The sequence below is a fragment of the Macadamia integrifolia genome, chromosome 1 (genome assembly GCF_013358625.1).
Source record: "Macadamia integrifolia cultivar HAES 741 chromosome 1, SCU_Mint_v3, whole genome shotgun sequence".
Lineage (NCBI taxonomy): Eukaryota > Viridiplantae > Streptophyta > Magnoliopsida > Proteales > Proteaceae > Macadamia > Macadamia integrifolia.
The window spans coordinates 8,930,502-8,955,307 of NC_056557.1; the positions used below are offsets into that span (position 1 = coordinate 8,930,502).

The following is a 24,806-nucleotide window of genomic DNA, read 5'->3' on the forward strand; positions in this document are numbered from 1 at the left end:
AAAAAATGGCTTATGCGTTTTTCAATGAGAGTCGTTTTTCATTTTTATGGAATAATAGTGTAGATTTTGGGCTGCGATTTTTTATGAAATCGTTTATGAACTGTATTCTATGGAATCATTCAATAATTGATTCGATTTTAGTTTCTATCTTTGACACCTCAATCAAATCAAATCCCATTTAATCAAAACTGCACCATTTGATACTTTTTTTTATCGATCACACTCCATACACGTTTGTCTTTCGAAAAAGAAATAGAAAATGAAAACGGCACCTCACAATGATTTGGGACACTCCCAAACAGTCTTCCAAGAACACTACAATGCATGGTTCTAAAACTTGAATCCGATCTGTCAGTATTGGATGGACCCGATCCCGATACACAGGTGAAGCTCAACGGCAAATACGTAATAAAAACTGATTTTTATTCAAAAGCAAAGATAAATCTGTCTTATACGATGGATCGGTATCGGTCTGGACTGATACCGAGTTTTAGAACTTTGCTACGAAGTAAGGCGGCTCTACGGGCCAACCCGTCGTAAAAGTTTGTTGAGCTTGTTTGTCCTACCGCTTTCCCTCCATTTTAAATTAGGGCTTCTAACGTTTGTCTGCCACTTCGAGCTTTCGAGTTGCAGCGATGGCGACTGAACCAGACATGAGTAGCTGGACCGATCTCCTTCACTCATCCACGAAGCTTCTCGAACAAGCTGCTCCATCTGCTCAGTTCCCTCCTTTGCAGGTTCATAATTATTTCAAGTTCGACGATTCTGTAGTTTTCGCATTGTCATCTACTTTTTATCGTTTTTTCGTCTACTTGACTTACACATGAACTGTTGCAGCGAAACTTGGATCAATTGGAAGTGTTGTCGAAGAAGCTCAAAGCGAAAACCCTAAGGACTGAAGCTCCTACCCAATCCGTTGCCGCGACGAGGTAATGCTTTGTTTTCACTTGTGCAGAGAAAATGAAAAGGGTATTCTTTCATTTAGACAATTATGAAGATTGGGTTCCACTGTAATTAGTTTGCATTAAGTTCAGTTTTGATAACGAACAATGTGGCTGGCCGGAAGAAACTTTGACTTGATTATTCCATCAGCCTAAGATAATTTTCGTTGGTTGTATAGGATCAATATTGCCCTGATATCTGTTGAGTTTTCGCCTATCTATTTGTGTGAGCAGGTTGCTGGCACGCGAAGGAATCAACGCTGAGCAGCTTGCACGGGATCTTAAGTCTTTTGAGATAAAGGTAAGGTCACCCTGTCATTCTATTATGCTCTTGTTTGACACTTGGTGTGATATATCAATTGAAATGGCTTTAATCGGATTCAAACAGTTCACACGGTACGTGAAATGTAAGCACTACAGTTAAGGTGCATGGCTTTTTATTCTTAATATTCTCTCATCTTTCATCTTGCTCTTCATTGAACTATTAATAGTTTAGCTAGACATTATGTGCAATCTACAAACCATTTAGACCCTCCAAATAATGTGTTTCTAGGATTGGGTTTTGCTTCCGATAGATTACAGTAGTTTTTGAGTATCTGAAGACCTTTAAATTGTGACATCACTTCCACTTGTCCAGAGTCATTCATTGAGATATCTGTGGATATTTAAAATAAAAATGTTTTGCCTTTCTACTTTTAATTTTTAAAGACTTCTCCACTCCATTGGGGGCTTGGGTGCCAAGAGAGAACCCTTAAACATTTATGTTTACAAATCCTAGCTTTAGCTTTAAAAAATCATTTACAGTAAACACTATACAATTATATGGGGAACTATACCAAGATTTCAAACTTATTGCAGGAGTACAAATATTCAACTGCTGTTTTTTTTTTCATAACTAGTGTTATGAATTAATCCACTAAAAATAAAAAGAGCTACACCTATTATCTTGTTACTAGTAGAATGAATATATGTTTGTAGGAGAAAACCAACCAATGAAATATAGAATGGGAATTTGGACTGACCTTCTATAACATGATAATCAAATTAATTGACTCCGCTAATTGATGAGATGATTGATTGAGAGTGGTTTGTCTCATACTGCTATCAATTGGAAGACAAATAACTGTTGTTGAATTATACCGTGCTAGCAATAAGGTAGAGAAGTTATTCTTCCATGATCTATCTTTGATATAAATATTTAATGGAAAATATTACGTAATGTTCCGTTATTATAATTTTTCCATCCAAACCAAATAGCTTCTTCATCAAGCCCAACAAAAAGTAGTTATGGGTCCTTCGTGTCAGACAAAACCACAGAGTCCAAAATTATCTCCTAGACCATCTTTTTTTTTTTTTTTGGTTTGTGAAGGAGGAGATCCTTACTGGGGCTGTAAGTATGTGAATTCGGTAGGTGATTTCACTCACATCTATCACCATATGTATGAGTACTGCAAATGGTGCTGCAACAATGGGAGAAATTTTGGACCCATTGGGGTTGGGTCATGGGTGGTGAGGGTTCCACAGAGGAAATCAGCAGACTCAGCCAAAAATAAATCTGAAAAGGATATCTTCACGAAGAGCCAAAAATAACCACTGCTTTTTCCCTCCCTAAGAGGATTCCATATCGTAACACTTAGGTGAATAAATAAGATTCGCCTAACCACATGGTTCTTGTAAAGAAAAATGTAAAAGAAGATGATAACCTGTTTTGCTAAAACATTTGTCCATGGAAGGTCATGCTGTGGATAGCTTGAGGGGCTGGAAATAAGGGGCTCTCACTAATTTTCTTGTGATTTCCGAGTAATATATGGATTTGTGTAATTTGATATTAGAGGGAAAAGCATATAATATGATACCATAGAGGGTTGGCATTGATTCCTTGAGATCAAATTGAATGATTGAAATGTTTTTCGTTGTTTGCTACTGGTGTAATGTTATTTTTTCACTTGTCTGCTGGGTTTGATTCTAAACCTGGTCTAGTTGAGCCCTGTAGGCTAATTTTCTGCCAATGGTATAATATAATATAATATCTAACATGTACTTATTTCAAGGTCCCCCACCCTCGCTCTCTCCTCATCATTTTACATTTTTTATTTTGACGTCTTTTGTGGCAAGTGTTTTCTTGACTTATGTTCATTTTGTTCACTTTTCCCTGAAGACAAAATTTGAGGATGTGTTCCCTGCTGAGGCAACGAGTGTGGAAGAATATCTGCAGCAGGTAGCTTCATACCTTCTGTTGCTCAATAAAGAATTTCAATGTTTTGAGATTGTTATAGTAAAATCTTTCTTGTTGTCTAGTTACATTGATCACCAGAAATATGGATGCCACATGCAAAAATTTCATATCTTGGACATATTTATCCAGTTTTTGGATGTCTAGTAGGAAATAGGGTGTAGAATAAAACCTCACCTGGAGCATTCTAACATTGACAACCTGAAGCATCAAATTATGATTTAAAAAACAATGAGTTCAATTGACTTTAATGAATAACTACTCAACTTTGTCAAGGAATTGCAACTGTGGGTTGCTTCCCCATGGTTGCGCAAGAACTGCAGCAGTTTGATCTGTTTTGGGATAATCATTCCTAATTTAAGAAATTGAGCTGGAAGTGTTGCCTACTTGCCTGAGTCATATGGAATGTTGCATGTTAATCCCCCCACTCTCTTTTCCTACTTCCCTGATTGTTTAATTGAATGGCGTGGGAGTAAAAAACCTGTAGTGACGAATTTGGAAAGGTTTGAAGTTTTGGAGTATTGCTGAAATGAGTGATTGTTGTGACTATCATACCATATGAATCATGTTCCAAGTAGGGATGTTAATATCATACATTAGTTGTCTAGGTTTTTGCTGAAATATAACTAGGTTCTATTGAGTCCATAGAACTCATGTGAAAACCACTATTTTCAATATATCTTGGAATCAGTGCTAGTGAAAGGAGTGATAGGCCTTTACAACTAAGTTAATTATCTCATGTTCTTGACATTTTTTATTTTTATTTTTAAAATTTATTCCCATATATATTTAAAAAAAAAAAATCTCATTTTTTCATATGTTTAAGACTAATGTTCAAAATGTGTCAGACAATGAACAACAGAACACAATCATATTCGAATAATGTTTGCATCCAAGGCATTGGTAGAATAGGCAAAAATATGGGTGAATGAATAGATTTTGTGATACGAACTAGTAGCATACAAATTTCTGAAACGACCGTTGGGATCATGTGTGCCTTTCATGCTACTTATTGATAAGGGAAATAGTAAATAGCGTTAGCTGGTCTATGGGGTTGCTGTGTCTTCCTCATCTCGATTCCCACTCCCCTGGAAACTGATAGCTGCAAAACCTTGGCATGGTCACTTGGTTAGCAACAAAATCTTGATGGAGGCTGACTCATGTAAGAATTTTTTCATAGGAGGTGAAGATCCTTTTATGCTGAAGTACCAGTGCTATAATTTTTCCATTTATCTTACCCCATCCGTTTGTGAGTATGATTTCAATATTTTATGATTAACAACTTGGGATGTGCTGCAGGAATTATTTTGATGTACGGATTAGATGAAATACTGTTTTGTTACATTTCCAAAATAAAGAATGTCTGAACTGTATTTTTCTCACCACCCCACAACCACCCCCCCCAAAAAGAAAACTCTAAAGAGTGAAAGGAAAAGGAATGTCTATATTAACCTTGCATCTTGACATAAACAATTAAAGATTCTGGAAATGGTATTTATACTTCACTGAGTTTTGATAGGTTCGCTTTAATATTTTTGCCGCAGGTTCACGAAATGGCTATGGTTTCGGCTATCCAAGAAGCACAGAAGGATAACCTTAGAAGTTTCAATGATTACATGTTGCAAGTTTTGGAGGTAAGCATTCATCAATATAGTTTGAACTTTGAACTCAGCTATTGTGCTAGAGGCTTTCTTGTTTGTTACGTTCTTCTGGCTCGCATGTCATGTATCATTTAGTGAACTTTATCTCCTGGCCTTGATGGTGGTGTTTTTTTTTTCTGTGTGGCTGACTGGCTTCTTTACATTATAGGCTAATTGCTCAATTTATATTTCTTCTTTTGATTGGAATTCATTCGTTAATTCTTTAAACCCTTGATTGTCAAAGGCTTTGAGGATTCTGGGACAGTTTATTGCATTACTTATGAGACAATTCAACTGCATTTTTGAGTTACTTGTACTCTTTTACTTTCTTAGTGGAACTTCATGTTCCCTTCTAAGAAATAATATCATTGTTTCTTAAAGGTATAGAATTTGATGCATGGAGAGAACAGTTAAATACAGGTTTTGCACCTTTATTCCTCAAATTAGTGGCCAAAAGGCTGAAAATAGAGTTGTCCTTGCCTCCTTGGAGCTTCTCTTTCCAAGTAATTTAGTGATATCAACTATTCAGTTTGAGAAGAACTGGATATCTTTCTCTGTGAGCTATCTGTCCGTGTTGGGCCTGTTGAACATTGTTGGCCTCCTTTTCGGTATCAGTAAATTATTTCCTTGACCTAAATGAGAAAAGGAAAAAGAAATTGATGGGGTGGCTGAATACAATAGAACAAAATGAATGTTTAAAAATGTGTAAGAATCAAATTTGTTCTTTACTTAATATCTGACTTATCAGCCAATAATCTCTTCACAACATAATTCTCTATAATAATCAATGAGCTTGCTTGATTTTTGAGGCTTGGCAGGAAGGTGTGGATCCTTTTCTGATAAGTCAAAGAATTTTCATTAATATAAAGGAAAAGACCCACTACCCACTATTTTCTGACAGAATTACTTCTGCCTTTGATATTAGAAAATGATGTCAAATACATAAGAGATAGTAATGATCTTTTATATTAGAAAATGTTGATGTCAATCAGGCGGCTCCTCCTCTTATGTGTAGCGCTTGGTGTTTAACAGGATGATTGGCAAAAAGAAAAGCGGGATTTCCTGCAAAGTTTGAACCGGCTCTCAACATTACCAAGGACCAGCGGTACTGCGTTAAGTACTGTGGTTACTCGTCCTGGCCAGATGGTTTCCATTGCTTCTAGTCCTCAGGTTTCTACTGGTCCATCAAGTATGCAGATTGTGCCTCTATCTAATAAACCTGTCCTTGAGAAAAAGGCTTCAGTCTATGCTGATGTTGTGAGGAATCTCAATAATGCAAGAGAGCGTGGCTTGCCATTTAAAGTAAGACTTTGGTTTTCTTTGTACTATTAAGCCCTTTGCATTCTGTTGCAAGCTTCTTTTGTGTACATGACTTTGCTTTTCTTTGTACAATTAAGCCCTTTGCATTCTGTTGCAAGCTTCTTTTGTTTACGTGATTTATTTGCCAATGGAGGTTCAGAGTAATGAGACCATATCACAATATTTTGGTTTATTTGATACCTAGTTGATGTACTTTCATCTGTGGATGATATTTTCTTCTTCAAGGCTTGCTTATGGATCCTGTTAGCATCCCTAATATATTACCTTCACATTTATCACAAATAAAGGGAGAAGAAAAATGTATTCCTGCTACATGCGTATATCTCTTGCATTTTTCTTACTAATAATTTCCTTTGTATTCATGTTTTTAGAAGTACTTGTTAGATGGGAGATTGTACTTCAGTCACAGAAACACAAAATTACGCATGCATGCACATTCACTCATGCAGTCCACTCCATCTATCTGAAAACTTTGAATCAGATGCTCATTTAATCTATTTAAAAGCTTGCCACTTTAGTATGATCTATTTACTTTTCATTTCTTCTGGTTAGCCTGCTACAGCTTTCAAGGGTGCTTATGAAAGTCTGGGCCTAGATGCCTCTGGTGGAAAATCAGTTAGCATGCAGAAGATATGGCACCTGGTTCAGGTATATTTACTAGTAAATATTAGTTTATCTATCTTAGAATGTGATAGCGCAAACATTTGTAATTTCCTTTGTCGTGCTTCTTCTTTATGTATTCATTCTGTGACACTTCTAATATGATGGTTTCATTTATTTGATTTAGTCATTGATGGGTGAAGATTCGGCTATTCAGCAAAAGGTTTCAAGAAAGATGTCATTAGTAATTGGTGCAAGACGGCACTTGGAATGGGGGCATGAGAAGTATATCATGGACACGATCCAAAGTCACCCCGCACAGGTAACAAATTTGTTTAGTTTAATTTTTTTGTGGGTTTTATTCTGAAGAAAACTTCTAATTGCTAGTTAGAATTAGTTTTTATCAAACTTGTGCCACTGCCCCTTGATGAGTTTTTTTTTTTCGGTTGCGGAAAATATTGCCTAAATGGTTTAACTTACTGCTGATCACCAAAAGTTTTTGTAAACTCTACTGCTTCATTTTTTTGCAAACACAACTTATGGTTTATTAGCTATCCTGCTGCTGCGATTTTCTTTATTACATAATAGCTAAAGAAGCAACCCTAGCCTTGTCTTCCTTGTCAGCTATATGTTTTATCTTCTTCTATTTTGTCTGAATGGAAACAATTGGTCATAAAACTTCCTATATTGGGGGGCTGTCTCCTGATGTTGCTGTAGGCTGCTCTTGGTGGTGGTGTTGGAAACTTGCAACGAATTCGTGCTTTTCTCCGGGTTTGTTATATTTCCAAATTTCATAAGCTTTAATTTACATGGCGTGTCTGTGTAGCCTGTTTTCTATTCATTCTGGTCTATTTACAGGTACGTTTAAGGGATTATGGAGTTCTAGATTTTGATGCCAGTGATGCTCGTAGGCAGCCTCCAGTTGATACAACTTGGCAGCAGGTGTTCGATTCGTTCTTCTAGTTCTATAATTTCATAGATGCAATTTCCTTGTAAGCTTATGCTTTTAATTTGCTTCTGTTTTCATTCTTTAAATCATCTATGAATTTTCTTCACTTGTATGTCGTATTGATTCTAGTATCACCTTGCAGCTATCCCTAGTCATATGAGGCAATGTTGTCAGACCTTATCCTGATGGTTGAAGTGATTCGGAGGGACGTAAAATATGTTAAAGATATGTATGGACATAGTCAGTCAGGAAATGTATGGAAATTCTTTAAGATATGAAAAATGCAATTTCAAAGCATAAAACACTATAAATAACTAATATGTAAAACATATCATGTATAAGAAAGGAGAACAAAGTACAACAAGCAACAAGTGCATTTAATTGATTATATATAAAGAATAAGGTTTCTTACACGTACTAATACCAAATTTGTATTAGGTACTGTATCGGTACCTTATAGATAAGATATATATCAGTTAGTAGCGGAGGATACGGAAGGATAATTAAAACCTTCTTGGTAGGTGGTGGAAGGAGGGTTAAGGTCTGGTGTAATACGTAATTTGAGGCGACCTTCGAAGGACCAATTCGAAGGATGCTATGGTGTGAGATCATTTGTAGGTTTCACACAGCCATAGACTGGTTACTTTTAGAAGAAATCTGTATGATCGGTAGGTGGAATTAGTTAGAGAACATACTAACTAAAGAAAGGGGGGGGGGGATGTGCAAATCTGGATCTCTGATCGTTCTAGAAAGTTTTTGTTCTTGCATTCTACAAGATGATCCATAGAGGAGCATTGTGTATCCATACAAAGTTGTTTGGAATCAGTGGGTCTTATGAATTGTGGCAGTCTTTATGTGGACAGCATCATCAAGAAAAATCTGACAATTGAATATCTTATTAGTAGGGGATGGAAGTTAAGCGGAGACCTTGGGTGGGTCACATTCTTTTGGCGCTAGAGGGTGGATGGGAAAACCTGAGTTTGGCAGGGTTTCAATAGTTTGGGATATTTTTCCATTTCCTGCATGCCCAGACCACTGGGCCAATGGAGGGAGAGAAACGCAAGAATTTCTCAAAAGATACAGAAACTTCTCTGTACTTGTAATGTATGTAAACCAAATAGTCTCCTAGTAGTGCATCTTTTATGTTTCAATTGTCTACAATTTCTTGCCATGCTTTGCCATTGGTTTTCCTGTTGTATATGATAAGTCTTTTAGCTGCATGGGAGGGCAACAAGTCAACAATTTTATGGGATTGGTTACCCTTCAGGTGCAAGGTGATTGCATCACAGCTAAATATGGTTGGTTTTTGTGTACGAGTTGTCAATATGCTTTGCCATTCGTTTCCTGTTGTATATGATAAATCTTTTAGCTGCATGGGAGAGCAAAAACTTTATGAGATTGGTTACCCTTCAGCTGCAAGGTGATTGCTTCATGGCTTGATATGATTGGTTTTCTATGATTGGTTGGTTAGATTAGAAGAGAAGCTCCTTGAGGCAGCAAAAATGAACGTCTCATCATAGTATTTATTTTTACCGATCACTTCTTCCATCAAGTCCCAGATCCTTTTCTTGTACTTGTAAACAGTTTTTCTCCATACATAATATGTGGTTAATACTTACATATCATATTCATTGTATTTAATTCTTCTTGTATACAGATCTATTTTTGCTTGCGAACTGGCTATTTTGACGAAGCCAGAAATGTTGCTCTTACTTCTCGTGTTTCACTCCAGTTTGCTCCTCAGGTAAATATTGTTCACCGTGGATACCTACACACCTTTGTATTAAGTTAATATGTTTTTCTTGTGGCAGCTTGCAGAATGGATTACAACTGGAGGTATGGTGTCAGCTGAGACCTCAGCTGCTGCTTCAGAAGAATGTGATAGAATGTTGAGAATGGGAGATCGAGCAGGTCGAGCTGGTTATGATAAGAAAAAGTTGCTGCTTTATGCTATTGTTTCTGGTTCTCGCAAACATATCGACAGGCTGCTTAGAGACATGCCGATGCTTTTCCATACAATAGAAGATTTTTTGTGGTTCAAATTGTCAGCTGTACGAGACTGTCCTGGTGTAACTTCTGTTGTCCTGAATGATGGCTTTGTACCCTATAGTTTAGAAGATCTGCAGTTATACCTAAATAAATTTGAGCCATCACATTACACAAAGAATGGAAAGGACCCTTTAGTGTACCCGTATGTGTTACTTTTGAGCATCCAGTTCCTACCAGCAATCCTATACTTATCCAAGGAGACAGGAGATGGAGGATTCAACATTGATGCTGTCCACATTTCTATTGTGCTAGCAGACCATGGGGTCCTTTCTGAAAATGTTGGGCCTGGCCAGAAGCTGGGGGTAATGGATGCTTTTGCAGAAGTAGCTAGCATTATTAGACAGTATGGATCTTCGTACCTTCGTCTGGGAAATCTTCCAGTAGCATTGGAATATTATGCACAAGCGGCTGCAGCAGTGGGTGGTGGACAGTTATCATGGATTGGTCGAGGGAACATTGATCAGCAAAGGCAAAGAAATTTAATGCTGAAACAACTCCTTACTGAACTGCTGTTACGGGATGGTGGGATTTACCTTCTACTTGGTTCAAGAGGTTTTGGGGAAGAAGGTGAGCTGAGAAGATTCTTGACTGATATGAAATCACAGCAACAGTTTCTGCTTGAAGCTGCTCGCCAGTGTCAAGATGCTGGGCTTTATGACAAAGTTATGTTTTTCTTATCCTTTTATATTTCTATATTTTGTTTGGAAACTTCCTTTTTGAATTTTCTTGTTAAGGCTTAAGAACTGTTGAATAGAAGAATCAAAGATTTGATTTCTTTACAAAATTTCCTTTTAATTGTGTGTTCATCTTACAAATTTGAGCTGTAGTTTTGGTGGGGGAGTTTTAATTATTGGTGCAGCTTCTTGTCTCCCCAAGTGGTGTGCTGAGCAGTTGTAACATTCTTTCGATTGTCTCTTGTCGTATTCCCAAAAGTTATTTAAGGCAGGGGCAAAAAAGGGTTTTCAAATAAGTTGAAAGTGACATTATTATGAGATGTCATGTGTCTAGTGTGAAATGACAGGAATTACCTTCTTTTGAAATTTTTTTTTTTTTTACCTTAGAAGTGCAAAAGAAGTAATGTTACAACAAGGTTATCTGTTTAATTATACATATGAATCTGATTCATTGTTTCTCATAGAATTATGGTTACATGAACTAAGCTGGAATATGATGACATGATAGTTCACTATCAAGCCACTACATTAGCCAATAATTATGAGATGTCAAAGAATTGCTCTTTCGTGGGTTAAATTTTCTTTTAAGTAGTATGCTAGAGGCGTGACATCTACCTTGGTATAAGGTATGTACCTAACATTCTTATATCATTTGAGGAAGTTAGTTGAACCTGGCATGGGTGTGGATTCTGGCTCGAAACTCTAAGAAAGAGTGAAAGACAAAGGGATGTGTGGACTTTGTCATATATCTAAACTATAATTTGGAAAAATAATGAATTGTATACAATCAGTAACAAGAAAATCCCTTCTGTCCTATAGTACACATTATGTTAAAACAATGAGGTAGTATAAAAGTGGTAGGAATGAAGTGAGAAACAATATTATCTTATATATAGGAAAGATGGGAATTCTCAGTGACAGGCTCTTTGGGTGGTCTTTTGTATTTGTAATGATCCCACTGTGGATGAAACCCTTTTCTTTTCTAAGCAAGTCTTTTCAAATTTGATGTGGTTGTAAGTGCTGCGGAGCCCTATAAATGATTGTGTTCTCTGAAACTTTTACTGTCAACAACATTTTATTCATCGTTTAACTACAGTTACAATACTATCAGTGAGACCAAATATTGGGCCAGGTCTTCCTCCTAATTAAGTTTTTTGACGTCTGATTAGGCATAGCTCTACTCTCACTTCCTATTTTGGGGTGTCATTCATTGGGCATCTGAGAGTGCATGGTTGTTAGCTGATCCATATGCCACGCCATCATTGAGGTATCCACTTGAAGGGCCATTCTTTTCCTGAGACCTGAGACCTGAGACCCTCCCACATGCAGCATGAGGACCATGCTTGTATCTTTGTTGAAATGATTGCACACAAGATTTGTGCTCTTCACCTTAAGGAGTGTTGTACATGTTTCTTTTTTCACTTGATATGATTTCCCTAAAGTATTTATATTCTTCTCACTTAATTTTATTATGTTCTAATGAAATAGTGGAACCGGTCTTTGTATCTGACCTCAAATAGTTGGTTATTATGGTCTGAAGATCTGGTTTAGGGTTAGCACCCTCTTACCAGATGTCAGTACATAAAGCAAATGTTGGACATTTTTTTTTTTCATTTATTTGAATATCCCTCTTTTCAGGGTAGCTAGTATAATTATCCGTGGATTTAAGAGGATATGTTCTTCAATTTTTTAGCTTTGCTGCTATAACAGTCATAAGTTTACTTACCTAATTATAAGAATTTCATATTATTTAATTATCAGATTGTTTCATCGTCATGCCGAATTTGAAGCCTTTTCCTCTTCTACTGTTGAATCTCCTATTGTGATTTTCTTGGTTTTGTGACTAGTTGCTTTGTTTCACTTTGAAATATTTCAGTCAATAGAAATCCAAAAGAGAGTTGGGGCATTTTCAATGGCGTTGGAGACAATAAATAGATCTCTCTCAGAAGCAATCTGTGCTCTATCACGTGGTAGATTGGATGGTGACAGCCGGACTGCTGGTCTTATTCACTCTGGCAATGAAATACTGGAGATGTACAAATATTCTTCAGAGATCAGGTCATATTATTTTCCAACATTTTCTTATCATGCATTCCATTTATATGTCGGAGGTAGAATTTGTCCAGTATTCTGCTTAGTCTGCTTGTTCTGATGGTAGATATTTAATTAGATGGTTCTTTTATTTTTCAATGCCATAGGTGATCTGTTCAGTTCGTAAATTACCCTTCTCCTTAAAATGCTTTGTGCTGTCCTATTTTCTTTGGGGTGCATGGGTGCACGTGCATGCATAAACAATGTCTATTCTAGCTTAAAGGTTTCCTACATGTTGTGTGCAGCCTTCAAGAAAGGGAGCATGTATTGGAGCAACAAATGGTGTTAAGACAACTTGAGGCAATCTTGTTTATCCACAAGCTGGCCAGGGAAGGCAATCATTTAGATGCTCTTAGGGAGGTTACCAAGCTCTCCTTCCTCCCCTTGGATCCACGGGCACCAGATGTCACAGCTGATGTGTTCCAGATTTTATCTCCTCATATCCAAACTTGTGTGCCAGATCTCCTAAAGGTTGCTCTTAGTTGTTTGGACAATGTGACAGATACTGATGGATCACTTCGTGCCTTGCGGACTAAGGTATTCATGCATGATCCCAATAATGATATCTATATCCTGCTTCCTGCTTTTATTTCCTGATCTTGATTTGCCTTCGAAAACCACTAATATTCAGAGCTATGTGAATGTTCAAAATGCTACCATAGTCCAAGCCTCCAAGGACTTAGAAGTGGGGTCCAGAAATGGATTGGACCCTGCCTATCCCACCCACAATGTTCCGGCTGAGTTTTGGGGTAAACGGGGTGTACCTGGTCTGTCAACCGAGTTTTAGGGGGGAAATGGGTTTTGTCTTGTGTCTTTGGATTGGCAATTTACAGTTACTGATGCGGATTGGGTGATATGCCTACGATCCCAACTCTTTAATCTTTCCTGTGGTCAAGCTGCTAATGCCAGCTAGAGGTCAACTACCCTCTGCCAGATTGCTGGGAATTTTTCATGCTGTTGTATTTAAATTTGCAGAAATGTCTGTCAAGCCTACTGAACTGGAGATGGCTCAAAGTAATTTTTTGTTTAGTTTTGCTGTGGAATGAGGGTATTTGACTACATATGGTGCTTGGGATCATGGTAACATTTGGCTGGCTGATCATTTTTGAATGAGCCTCTGCCTACTCTCATTGCTCCCCTGAGGTTGGATTTCTGCTTAAGGGTGAGGCACACATTTACAACTATAGAGAGCTCGTGCTTAAGGGGACAATGGGATAAGTATTCCATCCAGTGTTTTTTCTGCTTCACCCTCCTTTTTATAATGAATGAATTTTGACTGGTGCAGATAGGAAATTTTGTGGCGAACAACTTGTCAAGGAATTGGCCTCGTGATTTGTATGAAAAAGTTGCCCGGATAGTCTGAAGCAATTTTGCATTGGTAGGCAGCGGTACTCCACTGTGCAGCCTAATATGGAGGTGTTTGTCTCAAATCAAATATGACCATTGGTATACATGTAAAGATGCTGTAGAAAAATAGTCAAAAAGGTTGCTTGTGCACGTGGACATTTTGTTCGTGAGGAACCAAAAATCATATCAATTGCATTCCTCTCTCTCTCTCTCTCTGTACTCCCTTGACATATCAGATTGCTGTAAGCAGTTTGATTAAGCAGATAGATGTTAGCTTTCAGTGTCATTTGAAAATTTAAGATCAATCTTTGACTAGTCCTTTCGATTTTGTTACATTTTTAACTGCATTAGGCTATTGTGTATCAGTGAACTTGTCCCTGTAAGTAATAAATTTCTTATTCTCAGAAAGCAAGAAAAGCCAAATATAACATGAGCTTCATTATTAAGAAGGGAGAGGAATTTTTGGTGGAAGACCCTCTCTGTATGTTTGCCTTTTACCATCCTCTGTAAATGTTCTCATCTTTGGGAACACGTTTCCAAATTGATATCGATAACATAAAAAGAAAAAGGATCTAGTTTTTCTTCAGCCATTGAATGTGAGCCATTCACCAAGGTGGGTTCAGGTACATGCAGGAGGTGTAGGGAAGATATTTTGGGGAGATCATACTAAAACCTTAGGATGGAGTGGTGACCATTTCAGCCCGGTAGAGGAAAACTTCAAAGATTTTCATTCTGTTGGGTATCTCACTGACATGGCAGCATGGTTTATGGATTCCGATTGGATTGGCCTGAATTAGTTGGATTGGTATTGACCCTGTTCGAACCTGATTCTTGGCTGATACCTTATTGTTGGATCGTTATGGATGAAGGGTGATACGGTGAAAAACCTGGTTTTTTAATGACAAGAAGGGATATTTTTGTTCAATGTTGGTTGATCCCGATCGATTGCTGTCAGCCCTGTCTGATCTCAAGACCGATTCTGGTATCTTAAACAATGCAACGCAGTCCAGTTCGGTTTCCAACTTTGTAGATGCTTACTTATGAAACATAAAACTGGTGGTTCAGTAGTTGGATCTGTGAAATTGGGTGATTCGAATTGTGGCCACCTGATTGCAATACACGTGGTGAGATAGTTTCTCCGCAACTTCCTTTCAGATTTGTTTACCCGGATTACAAGAACATAATAAAGGTAAAAGGTTGAACTAGCTGATTTGGTTATTGGTCCAATCCTATGGGCAAGGAGATTTAAGCCTAACACAAACTAATCTGGACAGACCTCCAACATTATATGAGGGGAGTAATGATGACCATAGATTCGTGGGTGAACCTTTCACCATGGGTGAAAGAAAACTTCTCCTCAATCCAGTCATGTTGCTGTTGCGAGTCTTTGTGGCCCTGTCATTCTCTTTATTTCCATGTACATTATTAGGAAGTAATATGCTTATGCTTGATGATAGAACAAGCAAACCTTGACTCATACTCATACTTCATTTACCTTGCCATAAAAGATGTCAACATGAGCTACAGAGTACATAATCCCCCAGCAGAATCAAGGACAAGTGAAGCACTTCATCCTCATCCACCAAAATCTCAATCTGATGGTCCAATTTTTGGGCTACAACCTGGAGGGGATTCGCTGACAAGATTCATTCAATAGTTTCAATCGTTTTTGGATTTCCATGCACAACTTTAATTACCTTAACAACGGACTAGTCCTAGTCCTGAAACCTGGAACATGCTAGCATTTCCATGGTAGTAAAAGCCAGTGAACAAATATGTTTTGTTGGTACAACAGCTTAACATGTCTCAGCAACAGATGACACATCAAAGCTAATAAATTGCAAAAGGAAATATGAACTATGGTCAATGTTAAATGGACACTCATCAAATAGGAGATCTTGTGTTCAACATTACACGTAGAACATGCAATACCTAAGTTGTTTCATTGCTGTACAAAGATTACATAGATTGCAACTAAGGACACAGTTCACTTGCATATACGAATGAAAAAATAACTGGATAAAAGGTAAGAATTCTGCCGATCTGGGAATTGTTTCCGATCAAGGAAAGGAACATTCTGCTTGTTTGAAACATGAGGCCGAAAAAAAATGTGATTGCAGAATGAATTGTATGAGCTTTAAGGCTTTTGATGGTATTTTGGAACACGATGGCATAAAGCTTGACCACCCCCCACCCCCCTCTCTGTCTCCAAACCCCCCACAATCATGTCAAAAGATGCCAATAAATGCCTTGTGACAAGAAACTGGAATAATTCTGCAAATAGGGATGGAAGGTCTTAGCTTTTCTGGTCCAAGTTAGAAACAAAAGAATGGAAGGGAAAGGAAACAAGTTAGTTAAAGGTTTCTGCAATCGCACAGACGGTCCTTTAATTTCAGAAATTGGTGCTCTTAACTCTAAATGAATTTAAGGAATACTTGGATCCTATTACACACTTCACAAGTAGCATCAATGAAATTTCAGAGAAAGAAACAAGATCAACATTTTAGACTGCTTTACGGCTAAGCTAATGATTCAACCATTACTGTAAAGGTGATTAACGACTTGTATAATAAGTATCCTGTTGGTGTAAATTAGGTTTGGGACTTTGTTATAACTAACCCATATGATTCTCTCTCCCTGCCCCACTCTCTCTACCCAATGTGTGTGCATGTGTTTTAGTAATGTCAAAAGAAATTTGATGTTCAAATGATACAATTATATTTATTTCACATATCAGACTAGTTGTGGCCCAGAAAAAGACTAGTGGATGATGGTCCAAGAGAACTCCCCATTGAATGATAGACATGTAGACAGATCAATCCGACTGACTTGAGAATATGATACCAAACTGATGTGAGATGGAAAAGCATAAAATTTCTGTGGAAATGGATCCGTTATGAAATTTAATATTGAAGACACAGAAATGCACCTTTCCCTATTATATCCTTTTGGCATTCTTATCGGAGTTTGTTAAGGCAGTCAACACCTGCAGCAAGATGGGATGCATCAAAACTCAAATCTAATAACATGGACCTTTAGAGGACTTAAGGGAGCTTCTCCTCCCAATAACCTAGAATATATCTAGATACACATCAATTTCGAAAAGAAAGAAAAAAAAAAAAAAAAAAAAGACTTCATTGAATCAAGTTTTATTTTATGAAGTACAGTGAAATCTCATTTCAAGAACTTACAAATTATAACAATTGAGACTTTACATTTATAATCTACCAAGAATGAGTCCCTCACCACTTTCTCCACTCTGTTGTCCTCAGAGGCTTGTCAAAGATGGGTCATGACTGTAAAAGTTCATCAAAGTAGTACGATGACATAGTATATAAATTTATACTTTACATTCATCTTGACCTTAAAAAGATCCTTTCATGTACATACCAGGCCTCACTAAAGTTTATATGAACATAAAAGAACTAAAATTGTTGTAACCAAACCCATATTTCTATTGGACTAAATAGATGATACAAACCTCCATGTGTATTTTATGATAATACTCGGCCTTTTGGGAAGTCATAATTACTGTACAGTATATGGAGAAAAAGCCCATTATTACTCGCAAACTTCAGGAAAATATCAAGACAAGATGATCAGAGACTTCATGCTTTATAGGAAGCAGAAGACTTACAATTAGATCCTCCCTTCTTGCTGTTCGGGTTGAGATGCAGATGAGACCAAGGTCTCTAGTGTGTCCATGGTTTCTGGATTCAGTTTCTCTGTATGTCCCTCTACACTTGCCATGTTTTGGCCAACAGGAGCACTTGGATATGCCTGGCTCTCCATTATTGCAGGTTGGCAGCTTCCCTCCCAAGTGGACATCATATTTTTTCTCCCACCAATTTGAGCTTGCAAAGATGGCACAGCTTGTGGATGGAGGCATGGGACATCAGTGTTGCACCTTATATCAATTCCTCCATTAGAATGAACCACACCATCACCTTCCTTGAAACAAACAGTAGAACTACCCCGTTTCACATCCAACTCACTATCAATTTTGCCTCTAAGATCTGTTAATAGGGTTCTTAGCCTCAAGACCTCAGCTTCAAGTATCGATTGCCCCTGTAATCGCCTAACCAATTGCTGGTTAAGGATACGCAGTTTTTTGACTTCCTCTTCCAAGTATGCTGTATGGGCCTTCTTCTTTTCTCTATACTTCCGAACTGCTTCCCTGTTTCCTGAAGGTCTTCTAGATTTTGAGACAGACTTCTCTTTGTCATTTGATCCCTCATCATCCTCGGATGCAAGCACTTGGGTGTGTGTGTGGTAACAGGTATGAGTATGCGCTGCATCAGGGCCGGGTGGATTGCAGGTGTGAGTGTGAGTACATGTCCTAGTGTTCTTCAAAAATTCATCAAATGAATCATAGGTGGGCCCTTGTAGATCACAAGATACATCTGGATTTGATAATAAGACCTGATCACAGAGCTCTACTTCTCCATCATCCATGTTCTAAAATTTTCCTTCCATTCCTTCAGTCACTCATCATATAGTCAATTTCTGAACCTGCTTCCCCTTTCTGAATCCAAAAGCTTTATAATTCCAAAATACAACTCTAATCGTTTCAGAGAAGTGGAAACCATTTCATCTAAGATTCAATCAAATCCAACTAAATAACTCCCAAATGATAGAGGTTGGTAGAAGAATATATGCAAAGAGGGACGACCCCCAAACAAAATCCATAACATGTCCACAGCATAAATTCAATTGGGGAACAAAAACTCAGCAATCCAATCAAATTCTCACTACAAAAAAATAAAAAGAAGGGTTCAGAAAGAACTAATCTTGACACAAGTAGTGGGGTTTAAGATATCAAAAAAGCTTTAATTGTGTGATTAAACGTATACCCACATGGAGATTCCACCTAAATAGACTGGGACAGGCATAAAGATGAGCCCTTGACGTCCAAATCACCAATTGCTAAAAAGAATCCATTCTGCGAGTGGAGAAAAATAACATAACCATTAGAAGATCATTTCTAGAGCAGAATATGGGGAAAGGAGAAGAACAAAAGTTTGATTGAATTGAAAAGCAAATGATTCTTCTCAGTTATGATCGTGTGGTGTCTCACCTGGTTCCGGTGAAGTCAACACCGGAGCTCTAACTCCATCCTTGAGAGACAGGATTCTGGAATCATCTTTTTTTTTTTTTTATTCTTTTCTCTTCTTTTGTCTTATGGAATGGATTCTGGAATCATTGATTGTCCCAAAGTTTTTATTGACTCTTTTGTCTCTCTCAATACTATTTTATTTGATTTTATTTGATTTTTTGGGTTTTTATATCTATAAAAGTAGAAATGTGTCAACCCTCCAACACTTTTGATCAGTATTCCCATATATCTGCCGTTGGATTGGAATTTGGAACAATTACTTTGGCCCACCAATACATTTACTTATTCCTGACCCCAACTATAAGTTAGTGGTGTACGTTACCTGGGAAAGCCTTTCAATCATACTGATATTTTAATTGTATAATCTTAAAGTGAGACCTTGTCAAGTATAGATATTTCTACCCAGAAAAAAAATATAGATATTGATCATCTCGAAGTATGCCATGTGGCATTTTTTTGGTTCCGTGATTCCCATCTGTGTTTTTATCATAGCGCAAGACCCAACAAACAATTTTTTTAATCAGACCCAATCGAACAAGGTTGAGGGTTAGTAGGTTTTTTTTAAGGAAAATTACATGGTTACAAACTTTTGGATTTTTCTTTACAAAATTACTCACAAAAAGTTTTGATTAATAAAAATACCGAAAATTGGATTTGAGTTTACAAAACTACCCACCCAAAGTTTCAGTTAACAAAAATACCCAAAATCAAGTTTGGGTTTACAAAACTACCCAAAATAGTGAGTTTTCATCTTCCACATATAATCATGTATTTTTTTATTACTGAAACTTTGTGTGGGTAGTTTTGTAAACCCAAACTCAATCTTGGGTATTTTTATTAACTTAAACTTTAAGTGGGTAATTTTGTAGAGGAAAATCTAATTTTGAGTATTTTTGTTAACTGAAACTTTTGGTGGGTAATTTTGTAAAGGGAAACCCATAAGTGGGTAATCAAGTAATTTTCTTTGAAATGGTACGTTTCAAAGTTGAATCTCACTAGGAAGAGGGAATGTCATCATTAATTTTCACTCCCTATTGTTGAAGATTTTAAATATTTTTCTTTTCAATCGAAAGGTTAGATTTCGTCAATGAATTAAAGCGACGACTGCTCACTCCTAATTCCTAACATCCTCTTATTCAGAAAGAACCTAAATAAGGAAAAAAGATTGAGTTTTATAGAGGAACATAGTTAGATGACCTATCCAACTTAATGAACGGAGAAACATCTATGGGCATTTCTTACAATAATATGGATCAAGTTTTGGATGAAGGAAGAATCCCTTACTCAAGTCATCGATACCGTCAGAGGACAAGGGGATGAGTTTTTTTTTGAATTCATCAATAGTGGGTGAGGGTTTAAAAGACAGGCTTATATGATCACATCACCAAGTGGGTTGGTGATTCATCCTTTCCATGGTGAATGAAAATTTTACCTTATAATGCCCTATCCATCCCATGTAGTGTAATGTATGTCTTCGATGCTTTCCCTCTCATCTGTCAAGCTAGATTCCCTAGGATGACAAACTCCCCAAAGAGTAATATGTCACTCATGACGTTCAATAAGAAAGTAGTTTTTCTAGATTGGTAAATCTAGAGAATATTTCTAGACAAGCACCAAAGTTATCACATGAGCGATGGTATGGCGTAGATCTAGTGCGCTAGCATGTAACTTTTTCTTGAAGAGTAGACGCCAAGAGGCTAGTGAATTGACTTCTGTCACACAGGTGTGTCAGCGTCTGTAATGTCCCCTCTCCCTCTCCCTCTCCCTCTCCCTCTCCCTCCCTATGGTGTACATGAGTAAAGTCCCCATAGAAAGTTCCTTAGAAGTAGTAATAATAATAATAATAATAATAATAATAATAATAATAATAATAATAATAATAAATGATCGATGATTTGGTGATATAAGGATATCTAGGCAATGGTTTAGACTTTAGATTGATCACATGTCAAATTTCAAATTTAAATTTAATCACGTTCTTTCCAATGTAATGGCATATCCTCCCATTTCTCTATGCATTCTGTCACAACTTCTCCGTATTCTTCAAATTTTTAATGTTTCGTTTTGCCACTTGATAAGCTTTGCTAAGACTCATACTTGAATTGTGAGAAAGAGACCTAGGGGTTTAACCAGTCTCAATATTTCAGCCCTATCTAGTCTGTTATGTGGCAAACCTTGGGGTCCCAGCTTGAAGATGCTCTCTATACCTGCCAGAGCAGAAAAACTTCTCTTGTGAAGGCATAATGGCAAGAAAGAATAAGAGTTTAATTATTTGAATGAATTGAGTCACATAGCTCACCCAACATGTGATCACAAACTAATATAGTATGAAACTGGGGCTGCGGTCAATAGTCAATAAAGATCATATTAATTCAATAGGCATAGTTTGAATTTCATTGATTAGTCTGTTATAATAGTCAATAGATATCTTGATGCATAGATACTGAAAGTCTTTCTTTTTTTGGTAAGACAGATACTGAAAGTCTGAGTCTTGGTTAAGAGGATGGGTAGAACATCACATCAGTTTATAAATAATATTTTCATTATAAGTGCTGGTTCAAACCTTCTTTGTCATGTACAGATGTACTGGTTTGAAACATACACAATTCTTGGTTGTCAAGAAACCTAACTATAATTATATTTATAAAAAGATCATAGTGGAAGAGAAACAAAGTTAAAGAAGTTAGAAAGAAAGAGCAACAGCTATAACTACAATGGCTGAGGAAGTGAAGGTGATGGGCATGTGGATAAGTCCTTTCAGTCGCAGAGTAGAGCTAGCTCTAAAACTGAAAGGTGTCCCTTATGAATACATCAAAGAAGATCTTGCTAACAAGAGTCCTTTGCTTCTCAAATATAACCCAATTCATAAGAAGATCCCTGTGCTCCTACACAATGAAAATATCATCATTGAATCCATTGTCATACTTGAATACATTGAAGAGACATGGGAAGGCTATAGCTTACTGCCTGAAGATCCTTACCAGAGAGCTCTCGCCCGTTTCTGGGTTAAGTTCATAGATGAGAAGGTAAGGAAATACATTTACTTATTTGTTTCTGTATTTAGATTTGTTCATGAGTTAATCTGGTTTATGTAAGGCCAAATAAATGAGTTTGTCTAGGACTACTAGATTGTAAATCTTTTACTAAATTGTGTTAAGACCCCAACTTTGTATCCCTACAAAAATTCATATCTCCAGCAATCCAGAGATCTTGGATTGGAATCCCAAGGGATCATCTGGAGGGATCCTATGTTAATTGGATTCAGGTCTAATGGTTCTCTCTTGATCAGTTTCCAAATGAGTTATTTTTAAGCCAAAGGCCAGCATTATTATGTCTGATGGATCTCTCTTAATTAGTTTCCTTAATGGAACTTGTTTCAGCTAAAAGGTCAGTATGATTATTTTGCATTCTCTGGTAAAGCTAAGTTAAACTTCTTGTCAGCAGTGTGCGCCTGCAGTGTGGATTGCTTGCTGGAGTGAAGGGAAGGAGCAAGAGAAAGCCATGGAAGAAGCATGGGAGCATCTAAGGACATTGGAAAATGAGCTCAAGGGGAAGAAGTTCTTTGGAGGAGAGACTATTGGATTTGTTGACATTGCAGCAAACTCTATAGCTTTTGGGGTTGGAATATTTGAGGAAGTAACAGGCACAAAGTTGCTAGATAAAGAGAAACTTCCCATTTTGTGCAGATGGATTGAAGAATTCCTCAGTTGTGAAGTTGTCAAGGAATGCTTGCCTCCCAGAGAAGAATCGCTCAAGTACTTTCAAGCTCGCAAGGAAGCTATCACTGCATCCAAATCCATGGTTTATAAATTATAAGTGACTGATGTGTCGGTTTTCATTGGTAGCGTGTTAGTAATACATAAATCATCCTAAGTACTTCTTGGATTTCTTTTCCCTGTTTTATGTATTTAGATCCGTGCCCCCATCAGCAGCTAGGGAGTTGTATAAGGGCACAGTTTTCTTAGATAAGAGGGGAAAAACTATGTTTTTTTTACTGTAATTGGAATTTAGTAAGAATTTAGTAAGTAGGGGTGATGAAAATAACCAAATTAGCCCAGGGTGGGAGTTCCATTTGGGCTAATACATACATCCAATAAGAACAACAACTTAGCCTTTTCCAAACTAGATGGGATCGGCAACATAGATCGCAAGAAGGTACAATAAAAAGAAACAGAGAGAAGAAATGACATACAAGTAGAGAAGACAGGTTCACAAAGTCCTCCCTCTCTGTTTCAATCTCAATGGCCTTTGTAATGAGATGACCATGAAGCTACTCCCTTCAACCAATATCTTCCCAAGTAGCTTCAAGGGTATGCACAAATGCATAACATTTACTGGTGATAATAACTGGAATAATACATCAATGCAGCAGCTCATAAAATTTGCAATCCCTGGTGCAACTGAAACATCAAATGGTTTATTTCTGGCAACATTTTCATCATGAGGAACACAGAGGAACATATGGAACAAATTGGGCCAATGCAATTTATGTGTTATAATACAATTGGAGAGGTTTAAAAAAATATCGATTTGTCCTGTAAAATAAGAGTTCAGCAAGGTTTATGCTCACCTTAGCCCAATTAGTAAATCTCTTCTCATTTTATCTCTTCCTTTCAGTCCCAAATCCAAACCTTTGGAAGCAACTACTACTTCACAAGTTCACATTACATATCTTTCATATTCACATGACTAAGAAGACATATAGAAAGGAAATATTTATTACAACAACATTCTATTCTGATATATACAGGATTGTACAATACTCTAAGTCCACAGAAGCTGGCGAGTGATTCTTACAGTACTAGTATAAAAGCTGCAGCTAGAATGAATTAATCCCAGTGAAGTGTTGAAGTGATAATGAACCCAAGGGGGTAGCCGAGTTGGTAAGGGACATTAGTCTCAGAAAGCATGTGATTTTGTGTTCGACTCCTCTTATCTTCTTGGGGCCATTCACATGGGGTGTTTAGTGATCTTCACTATTTTTGGTGAAAGTTGAATGTTTCTCACTTCTCATTCAACTCCAGTATGACCCAATCCATGAGATTGTAAGTCAGTATGGACTCACAAGACTAGTCAGGCCAAAAACCTGGATACCCATCGTTAGAATAAATAAATAAATAAATAAAGGTGTTGAAGTGATAATGCTTCAAACTTGTTTTGTTCATGTTTTTTATTTGAATAAACTTTCAATTACCACAAAAAAAAAATAATAATAATAATAAATAAAACTTCGTTTGGACTGATTTTTTTTTTTTTTTTTCTTTTTTCTTTTGGTAAGATTTGAGCTGAAAGTTGGCATATCAACAAATGAATAAAAGACAACAATATACAATTAAAAAAAAAAAAAAAACACTAAAGAGCCACGTAGCAGATATATGGGCCATGAAGGAAACGCTTCCTTGATGTCTGGTAGGGGAAATCATATAATTGTTTAAATAGAAAATACTTAATAAGAAACTCAAATATTTGTGTCGTGTATCATATACTATATTCATATTCTTTATTATTTTCTCTCTCTTATTATGAAGCTTGTTTAGGTATGAGGTTGGGAAATAACCACGCTATATGAGGGTTTCACCTCCATGGGTGGCAATTTCTTTAGCCACCTAGTTCTAGTTTTATCCAGTTTCTAGAGAAAGAGGGTTAGAAATAGATCAATCGAGAACAAAAAAAAATTGGGTGATTGTATTGAAAATGTTATAAAAATAAGGCAATTTTTTTTTTTTATCAGTGCCTCAGCTAATCATATTGGTGGTTGAGAGTAATTTCATCCGTAGGGGATTAACATAAATAAATCTGCTTTGTTCATTGCTTCCATCAATTCACATGCCTTTCTACCCCCCCCC

General features: G+C 37.0%; 3 protein-coding genes across 6 annotated transcripts; 2 read left to right on the forward strand and 1 right to left on the reverse strand.

The window, feature by feature from the left end:
- The first annotated feature begins 527 nt into the window (after positions 1 to 527).
- On the forward strand, positions 528 to 14,252 carry LOC122079911 (nuclear pore complex protein NUP93A-like). The gene is made up of 15 exons (XM_042646700.1): positions 528 to 737; positions 838 to 929; positions 1,176 to 1,242; positions 3,100 to 3,159; positions 4,719 to 4,808; positions 5,847 to 6,116; positions 6,687 to 6,782; positions 6,922 to 7,056; positions 7,452 to 7,505; positions 7,593 to 7,676; positions 9,341 to 9,427; positions 9,495 to 10,394; positions 12,283 to 12,464; positions 12,743 to 13,034; positions 13,783 to 14,252. The coding sequence occupies exons 1-15, from the start codon at positions 636 to 638 to the stop codon at positions 13,858 to 13,860; spliced, it is 2,589 nt and encodes an 862-aa protein (XP_042502634.1). The 5' UTR covers positions 528 to 635; the 3' UTR covers positions 13,861 to 14,252.
- A 2,291-nt stretch (positions 14,253 to 16,543) lies between these two features.
- LOC122075776 (basic leucine zipper 23-like) lies at positions 16,544 to 19,057 on the reverse strand. Of its 4 annotated transcripts, XM_042640957.1 has the most exons (4): positions 18,922 to 19,057; positions 18,702 to 18,786; positions 17,482 to 18,595; positions 16,544 to 16,830 (listed from the first exon to the last, which is right to left on the reverse strand). In XM_042640957.1, the coding sequence occupies exon 3, from the start codon at positions 18,297 to 18,299 to the stop codon at positions 17,484 to 17,486; it is 816 nt and encodes a 271-aa protein (XP_042496891.1). In that variant the 5' UTR covers positions 18,300 to 18,595; positions 18,702 to 18,786; positions 18,922 to 19,057; the 3' UTR covers positions 16,544 to 16,830; positions 17,482 to 17,483. The 4 variants fall into 4 exon arrangements, with proteins under 4 accessions (XP_042496891.1, XP_042496875.1, XP_042496898.1 ...); XM_042640941.1 differs by lacking the exon at positions 16,544 to 16,830 and having other exon boundaries at positions 17,173 to 18,595; XM_042640964.1 differs by lacking the exon at positions 16,544 to 16,830 and having other exon boundaries at positions 17,173 to 18,595; positions 18,698 to 18,786.
- Positions 19,058 to 21,628: 2,571 nt separating this feature from the next.
- LOC122083952 (probable glutathione S-transferase) lies at positions 21,629 to 22,845 on the forward strand. Its single transcript, XM_042651911.1, has 2 exons — positions 21,629 to 21,986; positions 22,405 to 22,845. The coding sequence occupies exons 1-2, from the start codon at positions 21,675 to 21,677 to the stop codon at positions 22,774 to 22,776; spliced, it is 684 nt and encodes a 227-aa protein (XP_042507845.1). The 5' UTR covers positions 21,629 to 21,674; the 3' UTR covers positions 22,777 to 22,845.
- The last annotated feature ends 1,961 nt before the right edge of the window (positions 22,846 to 24,806 follow it).